General features: G+C 60.1%; 1 protein-coding gene and 2 long non-coding RNA genes across 3 annotated transcripts; 2 read left to right on the top strand and 1 right to left on the bottom strand.

Annotated features, from left to right (window-relative positions):
- Positions 1 to 224: 224 nt before the first annotated feature.
- Positions 225 to 8,706, bottom strand: ABHD17A (abhydrolase domain containing 17A, depalmitoylase). The gene is made up of 5 exons (XM_082750344.1): positions 8,568 to 8,706; positions 4,758 to 5,294; positions 3,325 to 3,519; positions 819 to 998; positions 225 to 719 (listed from the first exon to the last, which is right to left on the bottom strand). Exons 2-5 carry the CDS (start codon positions 5,087 to 5,089, stop codon positions 494 to 496), a joined length of 933 nt encoding a protein of 310 aa, XP_082606470.1. The 5' UTR covers positions 5,090 to 5,294; positions 8,568 to 8,706; the 3' UTR covers positions 225 to 493.
- LOC309857619 lies at positions 7,788 to 9,323 on the top strand. The gene is made up of 2 exons (XR_014307813.1): positions 7,788 to 7,921; positions 9,038 to 9,323. It is a non-coding gene; the product is annotated as an uncharacterized lncRNA (long non-coding RNA).
- Positions 9,324 to 17,833: 8,510 nt separating this feature from the next.
- Positions 17,834 to 19,822, top strand: LOC309857617. The gene is made up of 2 exons (XR_014307812.1): positions 17,834 to 18,105; positions 19,107 to 19,822. It is a non-coding gene; the product is annotated as an uncharacterized lncRNA (long non-coding RNA).
- The last annotated feature ends 2,793 nt before the right edge of the window (positions 19,823 to 22,615 follow it).

Below are 22,615 nucleotides of genomic sequence, written 5' to 3'. Positions count from 1 at the left end.
AGGGGAGCGGACCACCACGCTCCCAGGAGGCACAGGCCTCAGGCACCTGGGGCGGCAGGCTCCCTACCCCTCCATCACCACCCAACCAGTAGCCTCGAGGGGTGGGACTCTGAATGGGACCCAAAGCCACCTCCTCTTCCCCAAGGGCAGTGACCAGACCCCTGCATTTGTCCCACTCACTGGGCCCTGAAAGGCATGCATGAGCCACAAAGAAAGAGGAACCCTAAAATTTTAAATCTTTAATTTGTTTTCACGTTTTTCCTTCTTTTTGCTTCCAAAAGCAAAGGAGAGCGTAGCTCCGCGCCTGTACATCGTCCACGGCCCCTGGGCTGGGGCAGGTCCCGGCCCGGCCCCCGACGCCCGACCCCCAGCTGTCTCGGAGGACTGGGGTGCCCGGGGGGGGGGGGGGGGTCACATGCAGCCCCCGGGCCGGGGCGGGGGCGAGGTCCAGGCGCCGCCTTATTGCTGAAGTCCGGCTCGGCTCAGGGCCCGGCTACACGCGCTGGCTGGGCAGCTCCTGGGATATGAAGCGGCGCAGGCGCTCCAAGTACTGGCTGTAGAGCTCGATGTCGTTGTGCCCGGCGCCCTCCACCCACAGCGGCTCCACGGCCTTGGGGCAGCGCTCATAGAGCGCCAGCCCGTGGGAGAAGTCGATTACTTCGTCCTCTGTGCCGTGGATGATGAGCACCGGTGACGTGATCTTGGACACCTTCTCGATGCTGTAGGGGAAGGCACCGCCAGGCTCTGAGCAGTGCCCCGCCCCGCAGAAGCCCCTCCCCTGACCCCCACCGGCCGCCATCCCCAAACCCCCCTTTTACTTGGGGAACGCATCGAAGCAGTAGGTCTTCTTGGTGTCAGGGAAGGCAACGCGCATGCCCGAGGTGAGCGGCGAGTGCAGCACCACGGCAGCGCACTCGTAGCGGGAGGCCAGGTCCACGGTGGGCACCGTGCCGATGCTCTGCCCATACAGGACGATGCTATCCGGGCTGATGCCGTACCTGGCGGGGAGGGGCGAGGGGGGCGGGGAGACGGCAGGATCAGCCACAGCCAGCAGCAGCTACAGCAAACAGCACATTTCCCCCCCCCCCTCCGCCCTGCCCTCCCAGGGCAGCCCCCCATTCTCCCTGCGTGGCTCTGGGCAAGGGGGTTGGACTCAGACACAATCCCCCCCACTCCCCAGCACTGTCTCTCAACAGCGAACAAGTGCACTCAGTAAGGAGGAAGGGCCTGGGCAGATGCACAGATGGCTGGCGCGGCTGCAGCCCCACCCAGCACTAACCCTGTTTCAGCAACAGCATCAACCTGGATCAGAGGCGTGGGGTGCCCTCCTGTGGTGCCCCTGGTGAGGGCCCCCACGCCATGCTTGGGGTTCGGGGGGACAGGGCAGGCGCTGAGGCCTCTCCTGCCCCCCCCCCACTTGACCAGAGACACACCCAGTTCCTGAGAGCACAGGCAGGGGACCTGTCTTCCTCCCACCACCCCTCACCCATCCATGCCCTTCACCAGGAGAAGTCACGGTAGCTGTGTATCCTGATTTCACCAACCAGTCTCCAGCCCCTCGCTGTGTGGCCCAGTTAGGGGCTCAGCACAACCCAGACGAGCAGAAGTGGTGGCTCCTGTGTGTAGGTGGGCACCACATCCTGCATCCGGGTCCCAGCCCTTCCCTCTACCCTGCACCCACTCCCCCCAATGACTCCCCTAGCACCACACCCCACCCCCAGCACAGCTGACCGAGCCCCAAGTCAGCTCCACAGCCTCCAAGCGCCCATTCCCATCTGCACAGGGACCTACCAACCACCCTCCCAGGGGAAGAGGCCTCCATGATTCTCCCATAGACCTGGACCCTGACACCTCAAGGGAAGGCCCCTCTGCGTCTCACCTGTGTAACCCCCCAAGCGGCAAGACTCCACCTGTCTACCCAGGGGCCACCCCATCTGTCTCTGTTCTGGGAGGCAGCACTCCAGGTCACAGCTGCCTGGCCCCGGGCTTCAGGGACCCCATCTGGCCTTCGGCCCACCACCCTGACCACAGCTCCGCAGCCAGCGCCCCACACCACGGGAGGCACCACCACCCTGAGCAGCAGTCCGGTCCCAACCCTTGGACACCGCCCGCTGAAACACTTGACAGGCGGCAGGTGCCGCGACGGGTCTTCCGCAGCCCTCCCAGGCCCCCGTCAACACCAGAGTCGAGCCTCCTGCCCTCCTGCTGACTCCTTCCGAGGGATCAGATCTCTGAGGACAGTGCCGGCAGCAGGACAGACGGTGGGATGGACACGGCTCAGAGCCCTTGCCCCAGAGCAGGCCGTGATCTGCCAGCCCCCGCCCAGCCAGCAGGACCCGCAGCAGGAAGGGCTGAGGAAGCCGAGGGCAGCACGTCCCTGCACCGTGCCGCCCAGAATGGGTCCCCTGTGCCAGGGTGGTACCAGGGGACCCCGCTCCTGGGGCCTGCAGCCCGGACTGCCTGGTGCATCACTTCGGCAACCAGGGTCCCCAACCTCCCCAGGGCAGGCTGACTTTGGTCCCTGCGGGAAAGGGGGGTGCAGGGGGGACCGGCAGGACTGAGACAGGGAGCCCCGAGGAGGCAACAGGCAGGGCAGCGCCTCCAGGAGGACCAGAAGTAGTCAGGGCGGCCTCCTTCCGCAGGATTCTTTGGATTCTCAGACACCAGGTAAGTAAGTGGGAAGCGGGCTGCCCGGCAGCTGGATGAAAAGCATGGGGGGGGCTCCAGGGACGGAGGTGTGGCCCCAACTTCAGCTGCCCTGAGGCAATCACACAGGTTCAAGCTGGGGGCCCATACCCAGGGAGGACCTAGCCTCTGCCTGCTACCCTCCCACTGTGCTAGACACCGAGCGGACAGAACCGTCTAGAACCTTCCAGAACCCTCCAGGTCCAGAGGAGCCCTACCCCCAAAAGGAGACCACAGCCACTGGCCACTCATGCCTCATGGGCCGGCCCTGCAACATGACAAAGCAGCCCCACTCTACCCTGAAAACCACATCTCCCCGGGCAGCCGGACTCTCCGGAGTCCTCGGGCAGCCTGCGGGCGTCCTCCCCGGCCACCCTCCAGCCATGCCCTGCGGGCGGAGCCTCCGCTCCCCCAGGGACACCCCCAGCCCATCCACATCCACTCCCGGCAAGGGGGTCCCAGGAGGAGAGGAGCGCCCGCCCCACCTCCCGCATGTCAAGTCTGCCTGTCACACCATGGGGACACAGGTCAGGCCTCGCCCTGTGGCCCAGCGTGGCCGCGGATGGCTCCATCTCACGAGGGCCCCCCTGCCAGGCCCGAGTCCCCAGGCGGCCACCCCCAGCCCAGCACGAAGCTCACCGCGTGCGCAGCGCTTGCCAGGCGGCATCGATGTCGGCGTACAGGTTCTTCTCGGAGGGCTTGCCCGAGCTGGCGCCGTAGCCCGAGTAGTCGTAGGAGAACACGTTGCAGCTGATGCGCGTGCCCAGGCCGATGTAGAAGCTGCTCATCTGGCCCAGGTCCACCGCGTTGCCGTGTGAGAAGAGAACCGTGTACCTGCGGCAGGGAGGGAGGCCGGGCAGGTCAGTGGGAAAGGGACAAGACACACCCCTGCTCCGCCACAGACAAGAGTGTCATGAGGGAGGCAGGCCGCCCCTTCCGGCTCCTCCTGGCTCTGGGTCTTGGGCAGAGGACAGCCGGCAGGGCCGCAGACGTGCCCTCTGTGCAAGGGAACCACGGGGACCACCGATCACAGTCTCGGCCTAGGGTGGACCACGGCCCGGGCCCAGAAGGCATAGTGACTGCCGCGTCCCTCTGGGCGATGGCTGTCTCTCCGCGGGATCCCTCCTTTTAGAGGACTTCCACAGCCCGAGGACGGCACGCACAGACCTAGACCTATCCGGAGACTGAGACAGCGGCTTCTCCTCCCGGCAGCTGGCACGGCCCTGGCCCCCACAAAGGAATGAAGCCGATCCCTACCTACCCTCCCCACTCCCACAGAGCGTGACCCCAGCACTCACGTCCGCCCTGCAAGGCTGCTGGCAGAGCAGGACCTGCCCCAGGTCACCGACAGGCTGGCTCCTGGCCAGTGGACTCAAGCCTTCTTCCTCCAGCACCCCTGGCCCCCAGCCTAGCTCAAAGGTAAACACTTGCCCTTTGAACTCCGATAGGGAGTCAGAACCCCGCCTGCCCTAACGGCAGAAGCACCTGGAAGGCCCCACCTCTCTCCCACTACTGTACTCCCAGAAGAGCTGCACTTCCAGGCCCCAAGGACACCCTCAGCAGGAGGAGTCAGACCTGGCCAGAGCCACCTGCCAGGCTTCACGTGCCCCGGCCCCAAAGCAAATGCCAAGGCCTCACTGAGGGCCCAGCCCCCAGGAGCCCTTCCCAGAGCAGGTGTGCGCCGAAACCGTGAAGCAGGCAGCCGCTGGCCAAGGAGGTGACATGGTCGCTCAGAACTGCCTCCCTGGGCCTCGGGCCACTCATCTGCAAGACAGGGCCTGCACCTCGAAGGACGGCCGGCCTGACGGTCCTGGGGGCCTTGGGTGGAGAGAGGCCCGCCCTCAGTGGAGGTCAGCTGCCGCCCTGCTGGCCAGAGTGTTCCCAGGGCGCCTGCCCCGCCAGACAGGCTCTCACCTGGCTCTGGCCGCGCAGCACGACCCCGGCAGGACAGGAGAGGCCCGAGGACAGAGCACATCCTGCACCTGGAGCCTCCAGGTCCCCCTCGCTAGCTCCTTCCCCGCCCCCCAACGTGGCCCCAGACCCCTGGCACACGTGGCGACCCCGAGGCTCACCTGGCGCCGGGCACGCAGCGCACGTACATGCAGGAGATGCGGCTGCCCCGGCTGCTCTTGGTCAGGAAGACCTCGATGGTGTCCAGCTCGCGCTGGCCGTACTGGAAATCAGCACGCTCCATCAGGTGGAGCTTCCAGCGCCCAGGGGTGCCGGCAGAGGCCCGCAGGGTCCCCGAAGGGGCGGCCCCTGCTCCAGCAGGCCCTGGCTCGGGCTCGGGCACCAGCGAGTAGGTGGGCTCTGGCGGCAAGAAGGCGAGCTTGGCAGCAATGCGGCCAGGGCAGGGTGGGCAGCAGAAAAGGCAGCAGAGCTCGCTCACCGACAGGCCGTTCATGGCGGGCGCCGGGCCCCAGGGTGGGCCTCGCGTGGCAGGGGAGGGGTGGGGGTGCTCTGAGACGCGGGCAGGGGGGAGGGCAACCCCCGGCCACCGCCCCAGACAAGAGCCCCCTTAGGAGGCCGCAGCCCAGCCCCATCGTGGTCCAAGCCGAGCCCCTGGGAGCCTCGCAGACTTGCATCTCCACGTCGTGCAGAGGAAAACCCTGCAGGGGAGGAGTGAGAAATGGGGTTCCCTCGGGGTTGCGCCGGGAGGCGCGTGACCCAGTCTTATCCACACCAAGCCTCTTGGCTCCCTCCCAGTCCCGTCCACCCTCTTCTGCCCAAATGCTCCACCCCCCACCCCAGGGCCTGGGGGCCCAGCTCGTCCTCCATGGTGACCAGGTACCTCCCAGGGGGCTTGGTGGGACCCAAAGCTGACGAGACCAGCGCTTGCTACACCCTTCCTCAGCGTCCAGCTGCCAGCACTCGCCATGTGAGCCCCCACCTGTCAGCCCAGGCTCGGCCCGCAGGCTGGGCTGGGCCATCAGAGCCCTGGCTTACCCCAGCTGTCCCCACACAGCCCCTGCTCTGGGTCCACACATACGCGGTCACCCTCCCTACGCCTCTATCCCCACAGCCGGCCCAGACTCTCCCCCAGCCCAACTCTGTGCTCTCAAGGACTCATGTGCCACCCCCTGGTGACACAAGGTGGCCAAGGTGAGGACAGCCTGCTGCCTGGAGGGCCCTGGGAGTGTGCTCCAGAGGGCCAGGCCCCGGGGCAGGCCTGCACTGTCCAGAGGCAAGGGACATACAACAAACAAAGGCTCTGGTAACAAAAGCAGGATACATCCAGAGGCTGAGCTGGGACAATGGCTCTCCCCGTGCTGGGGCCAGGCCTGGGGGAGGGGCCCTGGGGCCTGAAGGAGTCCGGCCCTGGCACTACCAGCCCAGCTCGGGCAGCACAGGGCTGTGTGGCCTCAGGCAAGGCTCTCTCCCCGCCTGGGCCTCTGTGCCCTCGCTGACCAGCAAAGACGCATCTCAGCTCCCAGGGGGAGTAGAGAACTTGGCAGCAGACCAGGGTTGGGGGGAGCAGAGACACCCACCGCGCACGGGACAGACTTCAGCTTTGCCGCGAGAGCCGACAGTCCCACACCAAGCCGCCAACGCAGGCACGGGAAGAAACCCAGAGGCTCGAGGAAGACCTCACCTGGCCCAGTAGGCCTTTCCCTCCAGACGGGGGCGGAGAGAGGCACTCATGAGTCCGCCGCAGTGGCAGAGCACCCTGGCGTGTGCCATTCTGGGGCGCTGGCACTCGGGACACACAGACTCAGAGCAGAGCAGGCCACAGCCCTAGGACACACCTGCCGCCCCCAGACCTGTGTGACCTGCCACCACGGGCTGGAGACTGCCCAGATCCGCGGCACACGGGACCGGTGGGCGGGAGCTGGGAAAGCCAAGGCGGCCCTGAACTGGCAAAACTCCCGGGCAGGCCGCGCCCCACACGTGCGAGTGTGTTTCAGAAGCAGGGCTCTGTGGTTCTCACTCCCGGAGGAGGAGAGTTCGCCCCCAGGACACTAGCCACCAGGGAGAAACATTCTGGCTCGTGACGACGTGGGAAGGGTGCTCCCGGCACTGCACGGGGGAGGCCAGGGATGCTGACAGACACACAACAGAGCACAGGATGCCCTCCCTTTGCCCAAAAAGGAATGACGTGTCCCCAGATGTCAGCCAGTCCACCCGGCCGCCCGCTTCGATATATTCTCGGAGATCCAGACCCAAACACGGCCAATGCACTGGGCGGGAGGAAGAGCTGGGCTGCACCTCGCACGGCTCAGTGAAGATCGGCGTGGAGAGGAAGGCCTGGCTGAGAGCCAGGTGGGCAAGCAGGAGCCCCCCGGCCACTAAGGAAATGAAGGCGCACACCTTCATTCACCCGCTGCCCACGCCAGAAACACGGGTGTCCTCCTGGACTCCTCCCTCCACCGGGGTCTGACGGGTCTTCCTCCAACCAGCACCTGGTCCACCTGCCGCCACCTCTGCCGCGGGCGGCGGCGCTGTCCAGCTGGCGGCTTGCTCCCCACCCCCACACGGCTCTCCCAGCACACACCCAAGCACACCACTTCTCTGGAGGCCCCTGACCTCCCCTACTTTCAGGATAGAAACCCAATCCCTGGCACAGCCTGCCACAGGCTGACCCCCGCAGCCTCCCTCACCGTGGAACCCACTCCCCTGGCTCTCCCTAGACAAGCCGGAGTCCATGCGGCTGCCCTGCCAGGAACCCCTTCCCCAGTCTCACTAGATGGTCCTTGCCCCTTGTCCTGTCCACCCTTTGGATCCCCCTTCCAGCGCCCTCGGAGAGGCCTTCCGAAGCAGGGCAAGGCGCTATGCTCTGCGGGTCCAGGTCTGCCTCCACCGCACTCACCAGAAGTTGTATTTACGGTTTCACCCGCAGACCCACTGGGCGAGTGACAGGAGGTGAAGACTAAAGGGGAAGCTGCGGAGTCTGCGAGGCTTGACAGGGAGGTAGGACAGTCTCTTCTTGGGCCACGCATACCTGGGACCTCCCGCGTGCCACTTACGAGCGGGGCCCTGAGAGCGGGGCCTCCACCAGACGGTGCACACCCACTGCTTTGCTCACTGGGCGCAGGCCCCTGGCCCCCGCCGCTGGTCTACAGGTGCACCACTGAGCGCACTGCCGCGGGCCCCCGCCCCCGCCAGGCCCCGCGGGCGGCTGGGGTTCCGAGGACCCACAAGGAACCCGGCAACGGCAGCATCTACGATGACCTACATAGGCGCGACGCCGACGGCACCTGGCCCGGCCAGTCGGGGCGGGAAAGCCGCCGGGAAGAAGGTGCGTCTGAAAGGGCAGGCTGAGGCTGAGTGAGAGGGAACAGGGCAGCGCAAAACCCCAGGGGTGAGGGCGGGTCCCAGGAGCTGCTGGTCTCCTGCCTGAGTGGACACCGGTCCGAAGAGGCGACCAGAGGGGTCCCGGGGGGCGCCAGGGTTGGGTCGGGCGGCGCCCGTGAGCCCTGCGGCGGAGTTCGCGCTCCATCCCGGAGGAGTCCTGGGCCGAGCACCGACCCAGGGTGCGGCGCTGCGGTGTGTGCCCTGGCGGCAAGCGGAGGCCGGCAAGGCCCCCCGGGTGCTCCAGGCGGCCGGAGGACGCCTGCGAAGGGGCCGGCGAAGGGGCCCGGGAGACGTTCAGGAAGCAGGGCGCCGCCGCGGGCTGCTGCGGTGCGCGCGGGGCCGGGCTGCGGGGTCGGGCGGTGGTCGGCGGCTGGCGGCCCGCGGCGGAGCTCTGCGGGGTCGGAACGCGGGTCCGCGACGGCCGGCCTGATCCGCGGGCCCCACAGCCCGGCCCGCGGCCTCCCCGGGAGCGAGGGGTCGGGGACGTCCCACCCGGCTGTCCCGGCCTCGCGGGCAGGCCCCGCTCCCCAAACGGCCGCGGGCGGCACTGCGGTCGCCCCGCGCCGCGCTCGCCCCTGCTGGGCACTCACCGCCGCGGCCCGCGCCCCCCGGCCCCGGGGCCGCGCTCCATGGCTCCCGGCCGCCCGCCCGTGCGTCCGTCGGTCCCTCGGCGCCCCGGCCCAGCCTCCTGCGCCGCCGCCGCCGCCGCCACCGCACCCCCACGGGCGGAAACGAGCCTCGATCCCGCCGCCGCCCCGGACGTGACGCGACACGCGCGCGGGGGCCCAGAGGCTGCGGACGGGCGCCGGCGCTGCGTGCTTCCGGGGGCCAGGGGGCGGAGTTGGGGCGGGGGCGGACACGGGGTGGGCGGGGCCGGATCGTGGTTGGCGGAGCCGGGATTGGGGGAGGAGCTGACTCGCTGGCGGGGCGGGGCATGGCGGGGTGGGCGGGGCCGGCTCCCGCGGGCGGGCGTGGCGGCGTGCGGGGGGCCGAGCCCCGGGTCGCGGCCGCGGTTTTCCGCAGAGACGCAGCCATTCATTCGTTCTCTCGCTCATCCCAGGGCCAGGGCTGGGGAGAGGCGAGCGGGGCACTCGCTGCGGAAGCCGAATTTACAGAGGCGCCATAGAGCTCCGTCGTTGGGATAAGAATGTTCACGCGCTATCGAGAAAGAACAAAATTTTCTCGGAACGGGGCCCTGACCCAACGAGGAGGGAGGCAAGGTCACGGAGTGCAGGGGCGGGTCCGACCTTTTCCAGAATCCTGATGTTTTGTTCGCCGTGGATTATTTTGCGTTAATTTCGGCTTTTTAAATATTGCATTAAAATACGGAGAATCTTTGCACCTGCGCTTTCCGGCGCCCCTTGAGTTTGTGCCCCGCGCTCCTCACCCTGGGTCGGCCTCAGCTCCCGCCGCGAGGAGGGAGCGAGGAAGGAACAAGAGACAGATAAGGATGTGGGCTGGGAGCGAAAAGGGGGTGCGCCAGGCCTTTGCGGATGAACCTCCGCTGAGACGGTGGTCGGACAAGCCTGCGGAAGAGGTGACCGGGACGGAGTCTGCAGAGGCCCTCGGGCCCCAGCCTGCAGGCAGGACTGCAAATGAGCGGAACAGCCTTGCCCTTCCAGGCCCGCACACTGCCTCGCATTTTCCCGGCCCGCCTGCCTTTTCCACCCATGTCCGCAGCCCCAGCCCCCAAACCTCCCCGCTAACTCTACCCCCATGGCTCCCCCCAACTCTAACCTTCAGTTTTGTTTACAGAGATAAGCCCCAAACTCTGGGCTTCCCAGGCAGCCCTCCCCCAGGGCCCCAGTCCCCCTGACAAGGGCCTGGAGAGGCCCGGGGCTGGGGAGGGGAGACTGCCCAGGGGTGGTTTCCCCTGGTTTCCTCTGGCCACGTGCCCCAGCTGCATGCCAGGGAGCTGTCCAGGGGGGCTCCCTCTGCCCGGATGCCTCCCCCCAAGGTTCCCAACGTCAGCTGAAGTGCGTCTGAGTCCAAAGGTCACAACCATGCCAGGCTCCTGCCAATTTCCTTGATTTCCTGTGACTTCTTTGAGCAGGAAGAGGCCTGTCCACAGCCTCCTTCCGCAGCCCTCCTTCCTCTCCAGCTGCACCGCTCTGCCCCTAGGACAACACTGGCAAATACCAGTGGAAGAGGGGGTGGGCCCAGGAGACAAGACTCGAATCCCACCCACCCGTAGTTGGCCCTGACTCACTGAGCTCCCTCCACCGACCAGAGCAAACTCTGCCAAGATAAAAGCACTGTTGTAAGGATAAGGATAAGGATAAGCTCCCCATGTTTCAGGACAGTCACTTGCGTTTCCTTTCCTTCCCAAAGGTCCTGGGTGGTCCAGCTGCTGGCCCGCTTCTACACCTTCTCTCCTTGCTCTGTCCGCCCCAGCCATCTTGGCCTTCTCCAGTTTGTTCCTACCTCAGGGCCTTTGCACCAGCTGTGCCTCCTGTCTGCCTTGCCCTATCCCCAGGTAGCCCCAGGGCCAGCACTTCCTCATCTTCAGTCTCCTGCTGAAGCGTCACTCCTCCTCCGAGAGGCCCCACCTCCCAACCACCCCCAGCCAGAGACCCTGCCACAGACCCTCTCCCGTCAGCCTCTTTATTGCCATCACTGGACTTTTTAAGATTTCATTTATTTGTTTAGCAGAGAGAAAGACAGCGAGAGAGGAAATACAAGCAGGGGGAGTGGGAGAGGGAGAAGCAGACTCCACACTGAGCAGGACCCTGGGATCATGACCTGAGCCCAAGGCAGATGCTTAGCGACTGAGCCACGCAGACATTCCCATAATAGGACTTCTGTCTCCAATCATTGTATTGGGTTGTTCCTTTGTTTATCTTGTCTTCCCCATATTCTATGAGCTCCTTGGGGCAGTGACCCTGGCTTCCGTCCCCCATGTTCCCAGCTGTCCCCCATGATGTCTGACCAATGGGTGGATGCCTGACAACAGCACGACGATGATTCCCCAATCCACAGGACAGCGTTTGTAACAGTGGATGGCATCACCGTGACCTCAGGCCATCCTGACTCTGCGTTTCTCCCTCTCTCCTGACCTGAGACACCCAGCCTCTGTGGAAGATAACAGGCCACAGGAATGGATGGCCTTAAAAATGCTCCTACCCTGGAGCCATGAATTCTAGCATGTGCTGTCCACTGGGAAAGCTACCCGTGACACGTGGCTACTCGAATTTAAAGGAATTGATTAAAAGTAAATAAAATTTAGAATTCAGTTCCTCAGTTGCAAGGGCCCATTTTAGGTGTCCAAGGGCCACATGGGGCCGGTAGCTCCTAGATGACACAGGTAGAAGAATGTGTCCATCACCCAGAAAGTTCTAGAAGCATCGGCCTAGCCGGCGAGCTCCAAGAAGAAAGGCCCCTGCCTCTGTTTCGTTCGCTATTGTGCTTCCAGTGTTTCTAGGTCAGGGCTTAATATTCAGTAGGTGCTCAATAAGTGCTGATGGAGAGAGAGAAAGGAGGGAGGGAGAGGTAGGAAAAGAAATTCTCTTTCTCAGGATCTAAGCGAACAATGGGGAATGAGGAGAGAAAGTTCTGTCCGAAGCCGTCTCTCCCCATGTTGTCTTGAATTGTGAAAACTGGGAAAACACCCTCAAAGTGCAGCGGCAGGAAGCAGAGTACAGAGACCACTGGGGAGTCCTGACAGAACCAGACGGACCGCCAGACCACCGCAGCCCTGGGGCCCGGAACCTGGGGCAAAGCCCTTTGGGTTTCGGTTTTAGTTTGTTTGCTTGTTTGTTTGTTGTTGTTTAAGACTCTATTTTTTTTTAAAGATTTTATTTATTTATTTGACAGACCGAGATCACAAGTAGGCAGAGAGAGAGGAGGAAGCAGCCTCCCCGCCGAGCAGAGAGCCCTATGCGAGGCTCGATCCCACGACCCTGGGATCATGACCTGAGCCGAAGGCAGAGGCTTTAACCCACTGAGCCACCCAGGCGCCCCATGCAGCTGGGCTTTTTTTTTTTTTTTTTTTTAAGATTTTATTTATTTATTTGAGAGAGAATGAGTGAGAGAGAGCATGAAAGAGGAGAAGGTCAGAGGGAGAAGCAGACTCCCCAAAGAGCTGGGAGCCTGATGGGGGACTTGATCCTGGAAGTCCGGGATCATGACCTGAGCTGAAGGCAGTTGCCCAACCAACTGAGCCACCCAGGTGCCCTGCAGCTGGGCTTTTAACCACCATGCACAGGTGGTCACTTCTGCCTGGGCCCAGCTGTGCAGGGAGGCGAGATCGTTGGGGACTGTTCACGGTTCCTCACCTTTGATGTGTCTTCCAAGTTTATCTGGGGCTCGGTGGAAACAGGACTTGTTTCCCTGTTAGGATTAGGCAGAGGCTGGAATAAAACCAAATGGCTTAAAGAAGACCGCTGTTACACACGGATGTGTCCGGTGTGCCCAGGGGTTCCGTCGTTAAGCGTCTGCCTTCGGCTCAAATTGTGATCCCGGGGTCCTGGAATCAAGCCCCGTGTCGGGCTCCCTGCTCAGCGGGAAGCCTGCTTCTCCCTCTCCCTCTCCCCCAGCTTGGGTTCCCTCTCTCACTGTCTCTCTCTCTGTTAAATAAATAAATAAATAAAATTGTTAAAAGCAAAACAACAACAAGAAGAAATTAATGTTTTTGCTTCTTAGTGTCTGCCTGAGAGTGAGAGGGACTCAAACAGGTGCACTTGATACCAAAGTAAGACCCCTGACCTCTGCCATGACGCAGAGGGACCCGAGGACACGGGGCTCAGGGAGAGCAGCCAGACCCAGAAGGACACATCCCGCAAGACCCCACTCCCAAGAGGTCACCAGAAGAGTCCTGTCCACGGAGACAGAGGAGAGGGTGGGAGCTGTGCACTTAGAAATGGCTAAACAGTAAATTTTATGTTATGTGTATTTTACCACAATAAAATAGATAAATACACGTTTATGAAACCACGAGGTATAGGGACAGCCCCGGGGCTCAGGGCAGCACCAGCTTCAAGGGGCTGGGACCTGTGCTGTCACCCAGAGCCTTGAGCTTCAAAGAGCCCCTCCCTTGGGTTGTTGCCCTGTGGCTGTTGTCATGAAATTCCTAATAAGTTCTGAACAAGGGGCCCCATATTTTCACTTTCAACTGGGATCTGCCAATTATATGGCCCCTCCTGATTTGCACAGCGGACAGGGAACCCCAAGTTCAGGGTCTGAGACCCTGCGGTTGGTGGAGAAACACCCCAGCTTGCAAGTCTGTCTTTACCCCACGCTGAGAGGAGACAGTGAGACCCAGTCAGGAAGTGGGCTCCTGAACGGGTGAGGAAGGAAGTGGGGGGCATTTTAAAATAGCTCAGCTGGCCCGGCAGATGGGGGTGGGGTGGGCGGGGAGGGTGGCCCTGGAGGGAGACGGGCCCTGGAGGCTTGGGACTTTCACCCAGGAAGCCCTTCCTCGGGACCCAGCACTCTCCTCTCTCTCTCTGCTCAGCCAGACCCCTCACCCCTCACCCACCTGCCCCCACCTGCCTCTCCTGTCCCACCTCAGGAGTGGGGCTTAGAAGCAGAAAAGAGGGTGCCAGGAAGCTCACCTGGGAGCTTGCGTTAGTTAGGGTTCCCCAGAGAAAGAGAACCACAGGACATCTAAGCATATGAGCACGGATATACGCACAGATTTCTTTTTCTCTCTTTTTTTTAAAGATTTTGTTGATTTATTTGACAGACAGAGACCACAAGTAGGCAGAGAGGCAGGCGGGGGGCAGTGGGGAACAGGTTCCCTGCTAAGCAGAGGGTCCGATGCGGGGCTCTATCCCAGCACCCTGGGATCATGACCTGAGCCGAAGGCAGAGGCTTAACCCACTGAGCCATCCAGGTGTCCCCCCTATGAGTTTAGCTTTAATGGAAGCTGCCAGGGCGCCCCAGTGGCTCCGTCAGTTGAGTGACTGACTGACTCTCAGCTTCGGCTCAGGTCATGGTCTTGGGGTCCTGGGAACGAGCCTGGTGTTGGGCTCTGTGACTCAGCAGGGAGTCAGCTTGGCATCCACTCTCTCCCTCTCCCTCTGCCTTTACCCTCACCTGCACGTGCTCTCTCTCCCTCAAATAAATCTTAGGAAGAAAGAAGAAAGAGAGAAAGAGAGAAAGAGAGAAAGAAAGAAAGAGAGAAAGAAAGAAAAAGAAAGAAGAGGAACTGCCAGATGGTTTTGCAAAGTGGCAACTCTCTCTGACTCTCTGCTTCTCCTCCGTGAGCCCCTGTGTTCACCAAACCTCAACCAGAGGGATCTCGGTCCTGCCGCAGGACCTCTGCCTGGCTGCCTGCTCTCTCCCCACAGAAAACATGTCACGATTGGAGGCTCGGGGTAAGTGTCACCTCTATGGAGGGGCCTTCCCTGACCACTTCAAGCCCCATAAAGACCACACTGGCTCTAGCCCTCCGCAGAGCCGGTCACCCTTGTTCTGTTTTCCTGGGCTGTCACCTGCCAGCCAAAAGGTGAGTCTGTCTTCTCAGGAAAGGGCCTGGCGCATAGTAGGTGTCCATAGTGACGGTCAGCTCCACGGCTGCAGTCGTCGGGGAGAGGCAAGCCCAAGCCACCGTGAGATGGCACTTCTCAGCTGCTCCCGCCGCTGTCTCCAATAGGACAGGCGATACAGAACGTGGGTGAGCGAGTGGAACAGTCGGGCCGCTCCTGCACAGACCCGCGGGAGCTCGGCATGGGGCAGCCGCCCTGCAAAACAGGCGGACAGCTCCTCCTGAGGTTAGACGTGCTGTTACCATTTTTTTTTTTAAGATTTTATTTATTTATTTGACAGAGAGAAATTACAAGTACACTGAGAGGCAGGCAGAGAGAGAGGGGGAAGCAGGCTCCCTGCTGAGCAGAGAGCCCGATGCCGGACTCGATCCCAAGACCCTGAGATCATGACCTGATCCAAAGGCAGCGGCTGAGCCACTGAGCCACCCAGGCGCCCCGTGCTGTTACCATTTGATGTAGCAGAGGAAGGCTTATGTCCACCTGCAGACCTGTCCATGTGCGTTCAAAGCAGCGTTACTTATCATGGCCAAGGAGTGGGAACCGCCCAGATGTTCACGGCTAGACCAGCGGAAAGCAAACATGGCCCGGTCACACTGGAGTATTATTCAGTTGTAAACAGGGGTGAGGGACCAGCATACACGCTATGTGGGGGAGCCTTGAAACCATCACCTTTAGGGAAAGGAGACACAGAGGAACAAGATACTGCATGACCCCCTCACATGAAATATTCAGAATAAGCAATTCCATAGAGGCAGGTGAATTAGTGAGTGTTTGGGGCTTGTGGGGGGAGCGGCTGCTAATGCCTATATGGTTTCTTTATGGGGTGATTAAAATGTCCTAAAATAGGGACGCCTGGCTAGCTCCGTCCGTGAAACATCTGCCTTTGGCTGGAGTCATGATCTCAGGGACCTGGGATCGAGTCCGGCTTCGGGCTCCGGGCTCTGCAGGGAGCCTGCTTCTTCAGCTCTGCCTGCCCATCTTCCTGCGTGTGTGCCAGCTCCGTCTCTCTGCCAAATAAGTTTTAAAATATCTTTTTTTTTTAAGATTTTATTTATTTATTTGACAGAGATCACAAGCAGGCAGAGAGGCAGGCAGAGAGAGAGGAAGAAGCAGGCTCCCCGCTGAGCAGAGAGCCCGATGTGGGACTCCATCCCACGACCCTGGGACCATGACCTGAGCCGAAGGCAAAGGCTTTAACCCACTCAGCCACCCAGGCGCCCCTAAAAATATCTTTAAAGATAAATAAAAACCAAAACCATTGAATTATATGTTTCAAATGGGTGAATTGTATCTATCATTCATATATCATATCATACGATTCTATCCCTAATTCTAAAAATGGACAACTGTGCCTAATTGATTTCCTCAATTTTTATTTTTAAAAAAATTTTATTTATTTACTTGTTTATCTGACAGAGGGAGAGAGCGAGACGGCGGGACCTGAGCCCAAGCTGCCCACTTAACCAACTGATGCACTCAGGTGCCCCAATTATTCGGTTTTTAAATGTAAGGACGAGGTCGCCTCCCTCTCTATCCCCAGGAGGTTGGATCTAGGGGTAGTGACTGACCTGGGCGTCCGAGGCCCAATATTGTGGACCCACTGAGTTTACTGGCCCCGTCCTTTTCTGTAAAACTGGAACCTGGGTCAAGAGAGTGAGGCACGCACGTTGGACCGAAAATACACGAAAGGGCAAAAAAAAACCCCAAACAACCCAAACATCCCAAAAAACAACAGTCGCGGAGGTAAGTACTATTTTATTGAAATAAATTTAAAAATCAAAAGTAATGCCCAGGGGCACCTGGGTGGCTCAGTGGGTTAAAGCCTCTGCCTTCGGTTCAGGTCATGATCCCGGAGTCCTGGGATCGAGCCCCACATCGGGCTCTCTGCTCGGCAGAGAGCCTGCTTCCTCCTCTCTCTCTGCCTGCCTCTCTGCCTACTTGTGATCTCTGTCTGTCAAATAAATAAATAAACAAAATCTTAAAAAAAAAAAAAAAAAAGTAATGCCCAAAACCCCACAAAACACCGCCACCCACGGTATCGGAAATAACATTTTGGATAAAGGCAGGAAGCACTGACTCAGTTTCCCCGGCTGAGAAAGGAAAAGAGGGGGCGGGAGCAGGAAACCTCAAGGCCCTCGCAGTCCCCTTCCCGCGGGGGGCGGGGCGCGCTGCCCTCCTCCCCCGCCCCGGCCCCGCCCCGGCCTCGCCCCGGCCCCGCCCCGGCACGTCCATCATTCGCCGCTACGCTCCCCTCGCCCAATAAGAGCTCGCCGCCGCTCCCCTCTGGCCAATAGGAATTGGTATTCCCGAGAGGGGCGGGACTGGCGCCGGTACCTCCCCGCGGCTCTGGGCCCACACTGGGCCGGCCCGGGTACCTAGAGGACCCAGCCGGGACCTAGGGGGACGTGGGGATTCTTCTAGGCCCTGACACAGGGGCACGGTCTCCTCCTGAAGGAGAGTCCCCATCTCCCTAGGTAGATATCGCCTAGTCGGACAAGGGCTCCGTTTTTTGGGGGGGTCTGTCCCCAAATAGACCCCCCACCCCGGAGCCAAGGATCGGGTCTGCCCTTGGCCGCGCGCGTCCCTCTCCATGCAACAACGTAAAACGAGCAGGTCTTGTCCTCATTCCCAACTTACAGGTGGGGAAACTGAGGCTTGGGGCCCCAAGACCCTTGTCCAGGGTCCCCCACCAAGGCTGGTGTATCTGCTCGGCTCCTGGGCAGTCTTCGTCGGCCTCCGCGGGACTGACACCTGGAACGGATGTTTCTTGGTTGTGGGGCGTCCTGAGCACTGGGGGGTCCTGGCCGCATCCCTGGCCCCCACGCGCTCCATGCCGGGAGCACTCCCTGGAGCTGAAACAACCAAAAAATGTCCCCAGGCATCACCTGTGTCCCCTGGGGAGCAGACTCACTCCCAGGTGAGAACCCCTGCGTCAGGAGGTCCCACTGACCCCCAGGAGACTGCGTTCTGCAGCGATCGGGCTCCAGAGGTCCTGGGACACTGCACGCGCTTCACCACACACGCTGAGTGGGGGCGACTCACAGACGCTGGGGTCGCCCTGGTTTGTACCCTCTGACCCCAGGGATTTACTCTCCTGTCCAGCGTGAGCAGGGACCAGACTCAATCTTTTTTCCAAATAATTAATGCAGGGTTTGTCCCCCTTGGCCCCGCTGACATTCTGGGCAGGTCAGACTCTGCGGGAGTGTCCAGGCACTGTGTGGGGGGGTGGTCAGAGACATGCCTGGCCCCCACCCCCTGGCGGCAGGAGCACCCCAGTCCTGCTGACCCCAGACACTGCAAATGTGGGGGAGCAAAGGGCCTGGTTCTTGAAGTTGAGGGGCGGGGTGGCCCTGGACCCCCCTGGGAGGCCGGTTGAAACAGAGATGTCTGGAGCCCAGCCTAGAGTTTCCGATTCAGCAAGTGCAGGGTGCAAACCGAGAACCTGCATTTCTGAAGGGGAGCGCGCTGTAGTGGTCCCTTGGGAGGGCACCCCTGCTTCTCTGAGTGACGTGAAGCAGGCGCCGGGTCCCTTGATGGGGTGGGGGGGCAAGACTATGGGTGTGGATGTGTTGGGACTCCCCCAGGTCCCTCCTGCTGATCAGGACTGAAGCCGGGGATTGGGACGTGCTGCCTTTGGTAGGTAAGTGACAACAGTGCCGGGGGATCCTTAGCGGCTGGGCAGGCTGCACGGGGCTCCTTGGGGAATGGGTGGGCCATCCCGTCTGCCTTGTTAAAATAATAATAACAATAATCGTGACATTGGGTGGTCCCCTATATTGAGAACTTGCTCTGGGCCAGGGAAGGTAGACGCCCCTGTGCTGTGTCTTGTGGAGTGGACATTCTCGATAAAAAAGCTATGGCCAGGGAATAACGAGTGCTGGGAAGACTATCAGACCAAAGGGTAGGCTCCTCAAAATAGGGCTTTTCCTGACATTCCAGTCCCACGTGGCCAGGCTTTGGGCAAGGTTCATTGGAACTGTGTACCCCTGGGGTGCATGTCCAGCCCCAAGAATCGTGAAGAGGTCATTTCAAGGTTGTGGAACTTAGGCCCTGTTTGGACACGGTACCTCCTCAATGCCAGCAAACCCCACCTTGGGGTGTGAGCGGGGAAGGCATAAACCTGATCATAAGTGTCAAATGACCAAAAGGACGGGGGCTGCGGTGTTTTCTCATCTATAAAACGAGGATACTTGGGGCCCCTGGGTGGCTCAGTCATTAAGTGTCTGCCTTCAGCTCAGGTCATAGTCCCAGGGTCCTGGGACGGAGTCCCGCATTGGGGGGGTCCCTGCTCAGAGGGAAGGCCTGCTTCTCCCCCTGCTCATGTTCCCTCTCTCGCTGTCTCTCGCCCTCTGTGAAATAAATAAATAAAATCTTTAAAAAATAAAATAAAATAAAATGAAGATACTTCTGCCCTGCCATATAGGATTGCCATGAAAGGAGATGATAAGTGCCTCGAATGGTGTGTTGGAGGGGGGATGCCCTCTGGAAATATGCATCAGGACCAATTGTTGTTAGTCTCAGCCCTGAGGCCTGGGAACACAGAGAACCAGGTGGGTTCTATCATTCTGTGCAAAGTAAGGGTTAAAGAGATGTGAGCAAAGGACTGGGTTTTAGAACTTCAGGACGTGGTTTGTTTTTCAGAAACGAATGTTTTCTGGCCCCTGGGGAAGTGACAGATGGTTGGCGTGTGATCAGGAGCGTCAGAGGGGCCCAGAGCTCTCGAGGTCGATTTGCTTGTGAAGAGACCTGCTGGGGGCAGCCGTGTGTCCTAGAATATTCAGGAAGCGGGATGTGGCAACTTTCCCTCCTTGTGGAACCCCAATGGCTTTGATCTGGCTTCCCTGAGCATTGAAGGACGCGCTCCCCCCACCTGCCCCACATTTCCAGGAAGAGTCTGGTCTGAGGACCCCCGCAGAGTGGGAAGCACCTGGCCCACACCAACGTCATGAGCGCCCTTGGACATCGACAGGGTGATGACCAACAGAAGTGAGCGTCGCCCCGCTTGGCATGAGGAACGTTGATTTTCGCCCCAGCCCCGCGGAGAGAGGGGCAGGCCTGTGGGAAGCTCTTCCCTTCCCCAGACTCATTCGTTGACTGCCTTGTGGACAGGGAAGAGCTTCCAGGCACCCAGCCTGCGTAGCTGACCCAGGCCCCCCACACTCCAGGTCACTTTCTGCGGCCACTCCGCTGACAAGTGGGCAACCAGTCCCCAGGTTTTCCCAACGTGTTGGTTCTGGACCCGAGTTGCCTGTCGCTGTGAGTTTTGAGTATCGTGGGACTTGTGAAGGTGCTACATGATGAACAGATGGGACCCTATTGATGGAAGCTCTAGGTTTATCAAGGACTGAAATCATTAACTCCGATTAGCTTAAGGTCCTAACAACCACACCCAACAAAACACAGAAAGCACCGGGGCTCCCGATGTGTGCAGGGCTAGACCCAGGCGCTCAGTGTTTTGGGATCTGCTCTCTTCTGTTTGGGTTTAATTCCCAGACAAACTCCACCACTGGGTGGTAAAAATTACTGCAGGAAGCTCTGGGCTTCAACCCTATAGCACAAGGAGAAGGACTCTGCTTGTGTTTTTCTTTTCTTTTTTTTTTTTTTTTTAAAGATTTTATTTATTTGACAGAGAGAGAGAGAGAGATCATAAGTAGGCAGAGAGGCAGGCAGAGAGAGAGAGGGAAGCAGGCTCCCCGCTGACCAGAGAGCCCGATGTGGGGCTCGATCCCAGGACCCTGAAAATGATGAAGTCCCAGAACCTAAGTCAGGTTCGGTGGGGTGAGGTTTGGAGCTGATGACTAAAGAAAGAATTCTTAAGACATCTTTGGTGCAAAATGGTGGTTTATTAAAGCACGGGGACAGGGCCCGTGGGCAGGCAGAGATACGGCTGCCGCCCCGGGTTGTTAGGAGTGGTTGGTTATATACACAGGAGTTGGGTAGGTGAGGACAAAGGGGTGTTCAGAAGGGCTATTGGGGCAAAGAATACTATCAGGATATTGAAGGCTTAGTTATTATCAAGTAAAGACAATTGGAAGTCTAGTGGAATGTTACATTCCTGCTATCAAGCATCCTTGTTAATGAGATTTAGGTTTAGAAGAAATTTAACTTTATTTACTTTTCCTTCTACTTCCACCTCCTTCGGTTTTTATGGAGGGGAGGGTGACATTAGGCTTGAGGAACTGAGTTCTGTGTCTTTGGAAATTTGGCTATTGATAAGGTAACTCCTTTGTTGTAATCTCAAGGACCTTTGCAAACCAAGGGAGACTCCTGTTTTGCAGGATTGCAATCTCAGCAAGTTAACTATTTATCATTTTATGGCAGTCAGGGGTGCCTGAGGAATGCTACACCTATGGAGGGGAGCGGATGAAGGGGGGGGTGCAAGGCGCCAGCTCTTGCTTTGTCCTCAGCCAGCCACCTGCTCCCTCATCAAGATCATGACCTGAGCCAAAGGCAGAGGCTTAACCCACTGAGCCACCCGGGTGCCCGTCTGCTTATATTTCAAGCAAAATCCCAAGGCTGATTCTCATTGGTGCCATTGAGTCATAGTCCGTTGCTTTTTTTTTTTTTTTTTAAGATTTATTTGTCAGAGAGAGAGAGAGACAGACAGACAGACAGAGACAGGCAGAGAGAGAAGTAGGCTCTCTGCCAAGCAAGGAGCTCGATGCAGGGCTCCATCCAGGACCCTGGGATCACGACCTGAGCCGAAGGCAGACGCGTCACCGACTGAGCCACGCAGGTGCTCCAGGATCCTTCCCTTTTTGAGGCTGAATCATATCTCAGGATCTGGATGGACCACGTTCCGTTTATCCATTTACCCGTTACTGGAATTCTCACCCTTTATCTGTGAACATGGCTGGGCTGGAATCCTTTTGGGTCCCTGCTTTCCGTTCCCCGGTGTGTGTATCTAGACTTGGAATTGCTGGGCCACGGGGTTGTTCTCTTGGGAGATCTGCCCACCTGTATGTCTTTTCGCCTACGGAGAGACTAAAAACTGGAGGGACAAAGGGCGCCCGGGGCGCCTGGCTGGCCCAGTTGGTGGAGCATGCGACAACTGATCTTGGGCCGATGTGTCTGAGCCCCACATCGGGTGTAAAGCTAGCTTAAAAAAAAAAAAAAAAGGCAGATTCTAGGGCGCCTGGGGGGCTCAGTGGGTTGAAGCCTCTGCCTTTGGCTGAGGTCATGATCCCAGGGTCCTGGGATCGAGCCCCGCATCGGGCTCTCTGCTAGGCGGGGAGCCTGCTTCCCTCTCTCTCTCTCTGCCTGCTTGTGATCTCTGTCTGTCCAATAAATAAATAAATCTTTAAAAATATACGTAGAAAATACATTGAGGAGGATTTTTCTTTTTTTTTCTACATGCAGAAAACCCAGTCTTTGCTTCTAACCACATGCCCGCCAAGCACCGTGGAATGGAAAAAAAATCATCATCAGCAGCAGAACAGGCGCTCTGGGCCGGTGCGAGGGGCACATCCAGGGCGGAGGAGAACGGAAGCCACGTGACTCGGACTTGGATTTGGGGGACGGAAAGGAAGGGGACCGGCCGGAGCGAGCGTGTTTCCCGCGAACACACCGGGGCGGGGGGGGACGCTTTGCCGCCGACGGGGGCCCTGCGGGGTTGAGCCTGGGACGCGGGCTGGGGCGGCAGGAACCCGCGGAGGCGGGGGCCGCCGGGGCCGCCCCTCCCGGCCGACCCGGGGCTCCGGGGCTCCCGCAGGCGGGAAACAGGCAGACGGAGGACACGGGAAATGCCCCCCTCGGGGCGCTTCGAGATCCGGACTTCCCTCGGGCTCAGCAACGGGCGCCGCCCGGGTCCCCCAACCTGCGCGCCGCGGCACCGGGCGCCGAGGGACCCCCCGGCCGCCGGCTCGGGCGCCGCGCGCGCATCCCCGCCCCCGCCCGTCCCCGCCGCCGCGGAGGTCCCCAGACGTCGCCCGACGTGCAGAACCGCTGGGCACCACGACGAACACCTGGAGCTGCTCCTGAAATTAGCACGTTTTGGCGAAAAGAGCCAAGAGGCCCGCTTGGCCCGCTGTACAGACGGGAACACCGAGGCCAAGAATCGCCCAATCCCGGGCCACTATGCGAAGCCGACCCCCACCCCGGTCTCTGAGGACAGCCCTTCTGAAGCCACGCGGCAGCAGCAGACTGGGTGT

Source organism: Mustela nivalis, assembly GCF_964662115.1.
Source record: "Mustela nivalis genome assembly, contig: HAP1_SCAFFOLD_979, whole genome shotgun sequence".
NCBI lineage: Eukaryota > Metazoa > Chordata > Mammalia > Carnivora > Mustelidae > Mustela > Mustela nivalis.
This window is presented reverse-complemented; position numbering and strand designations above follow the sequence as displayed.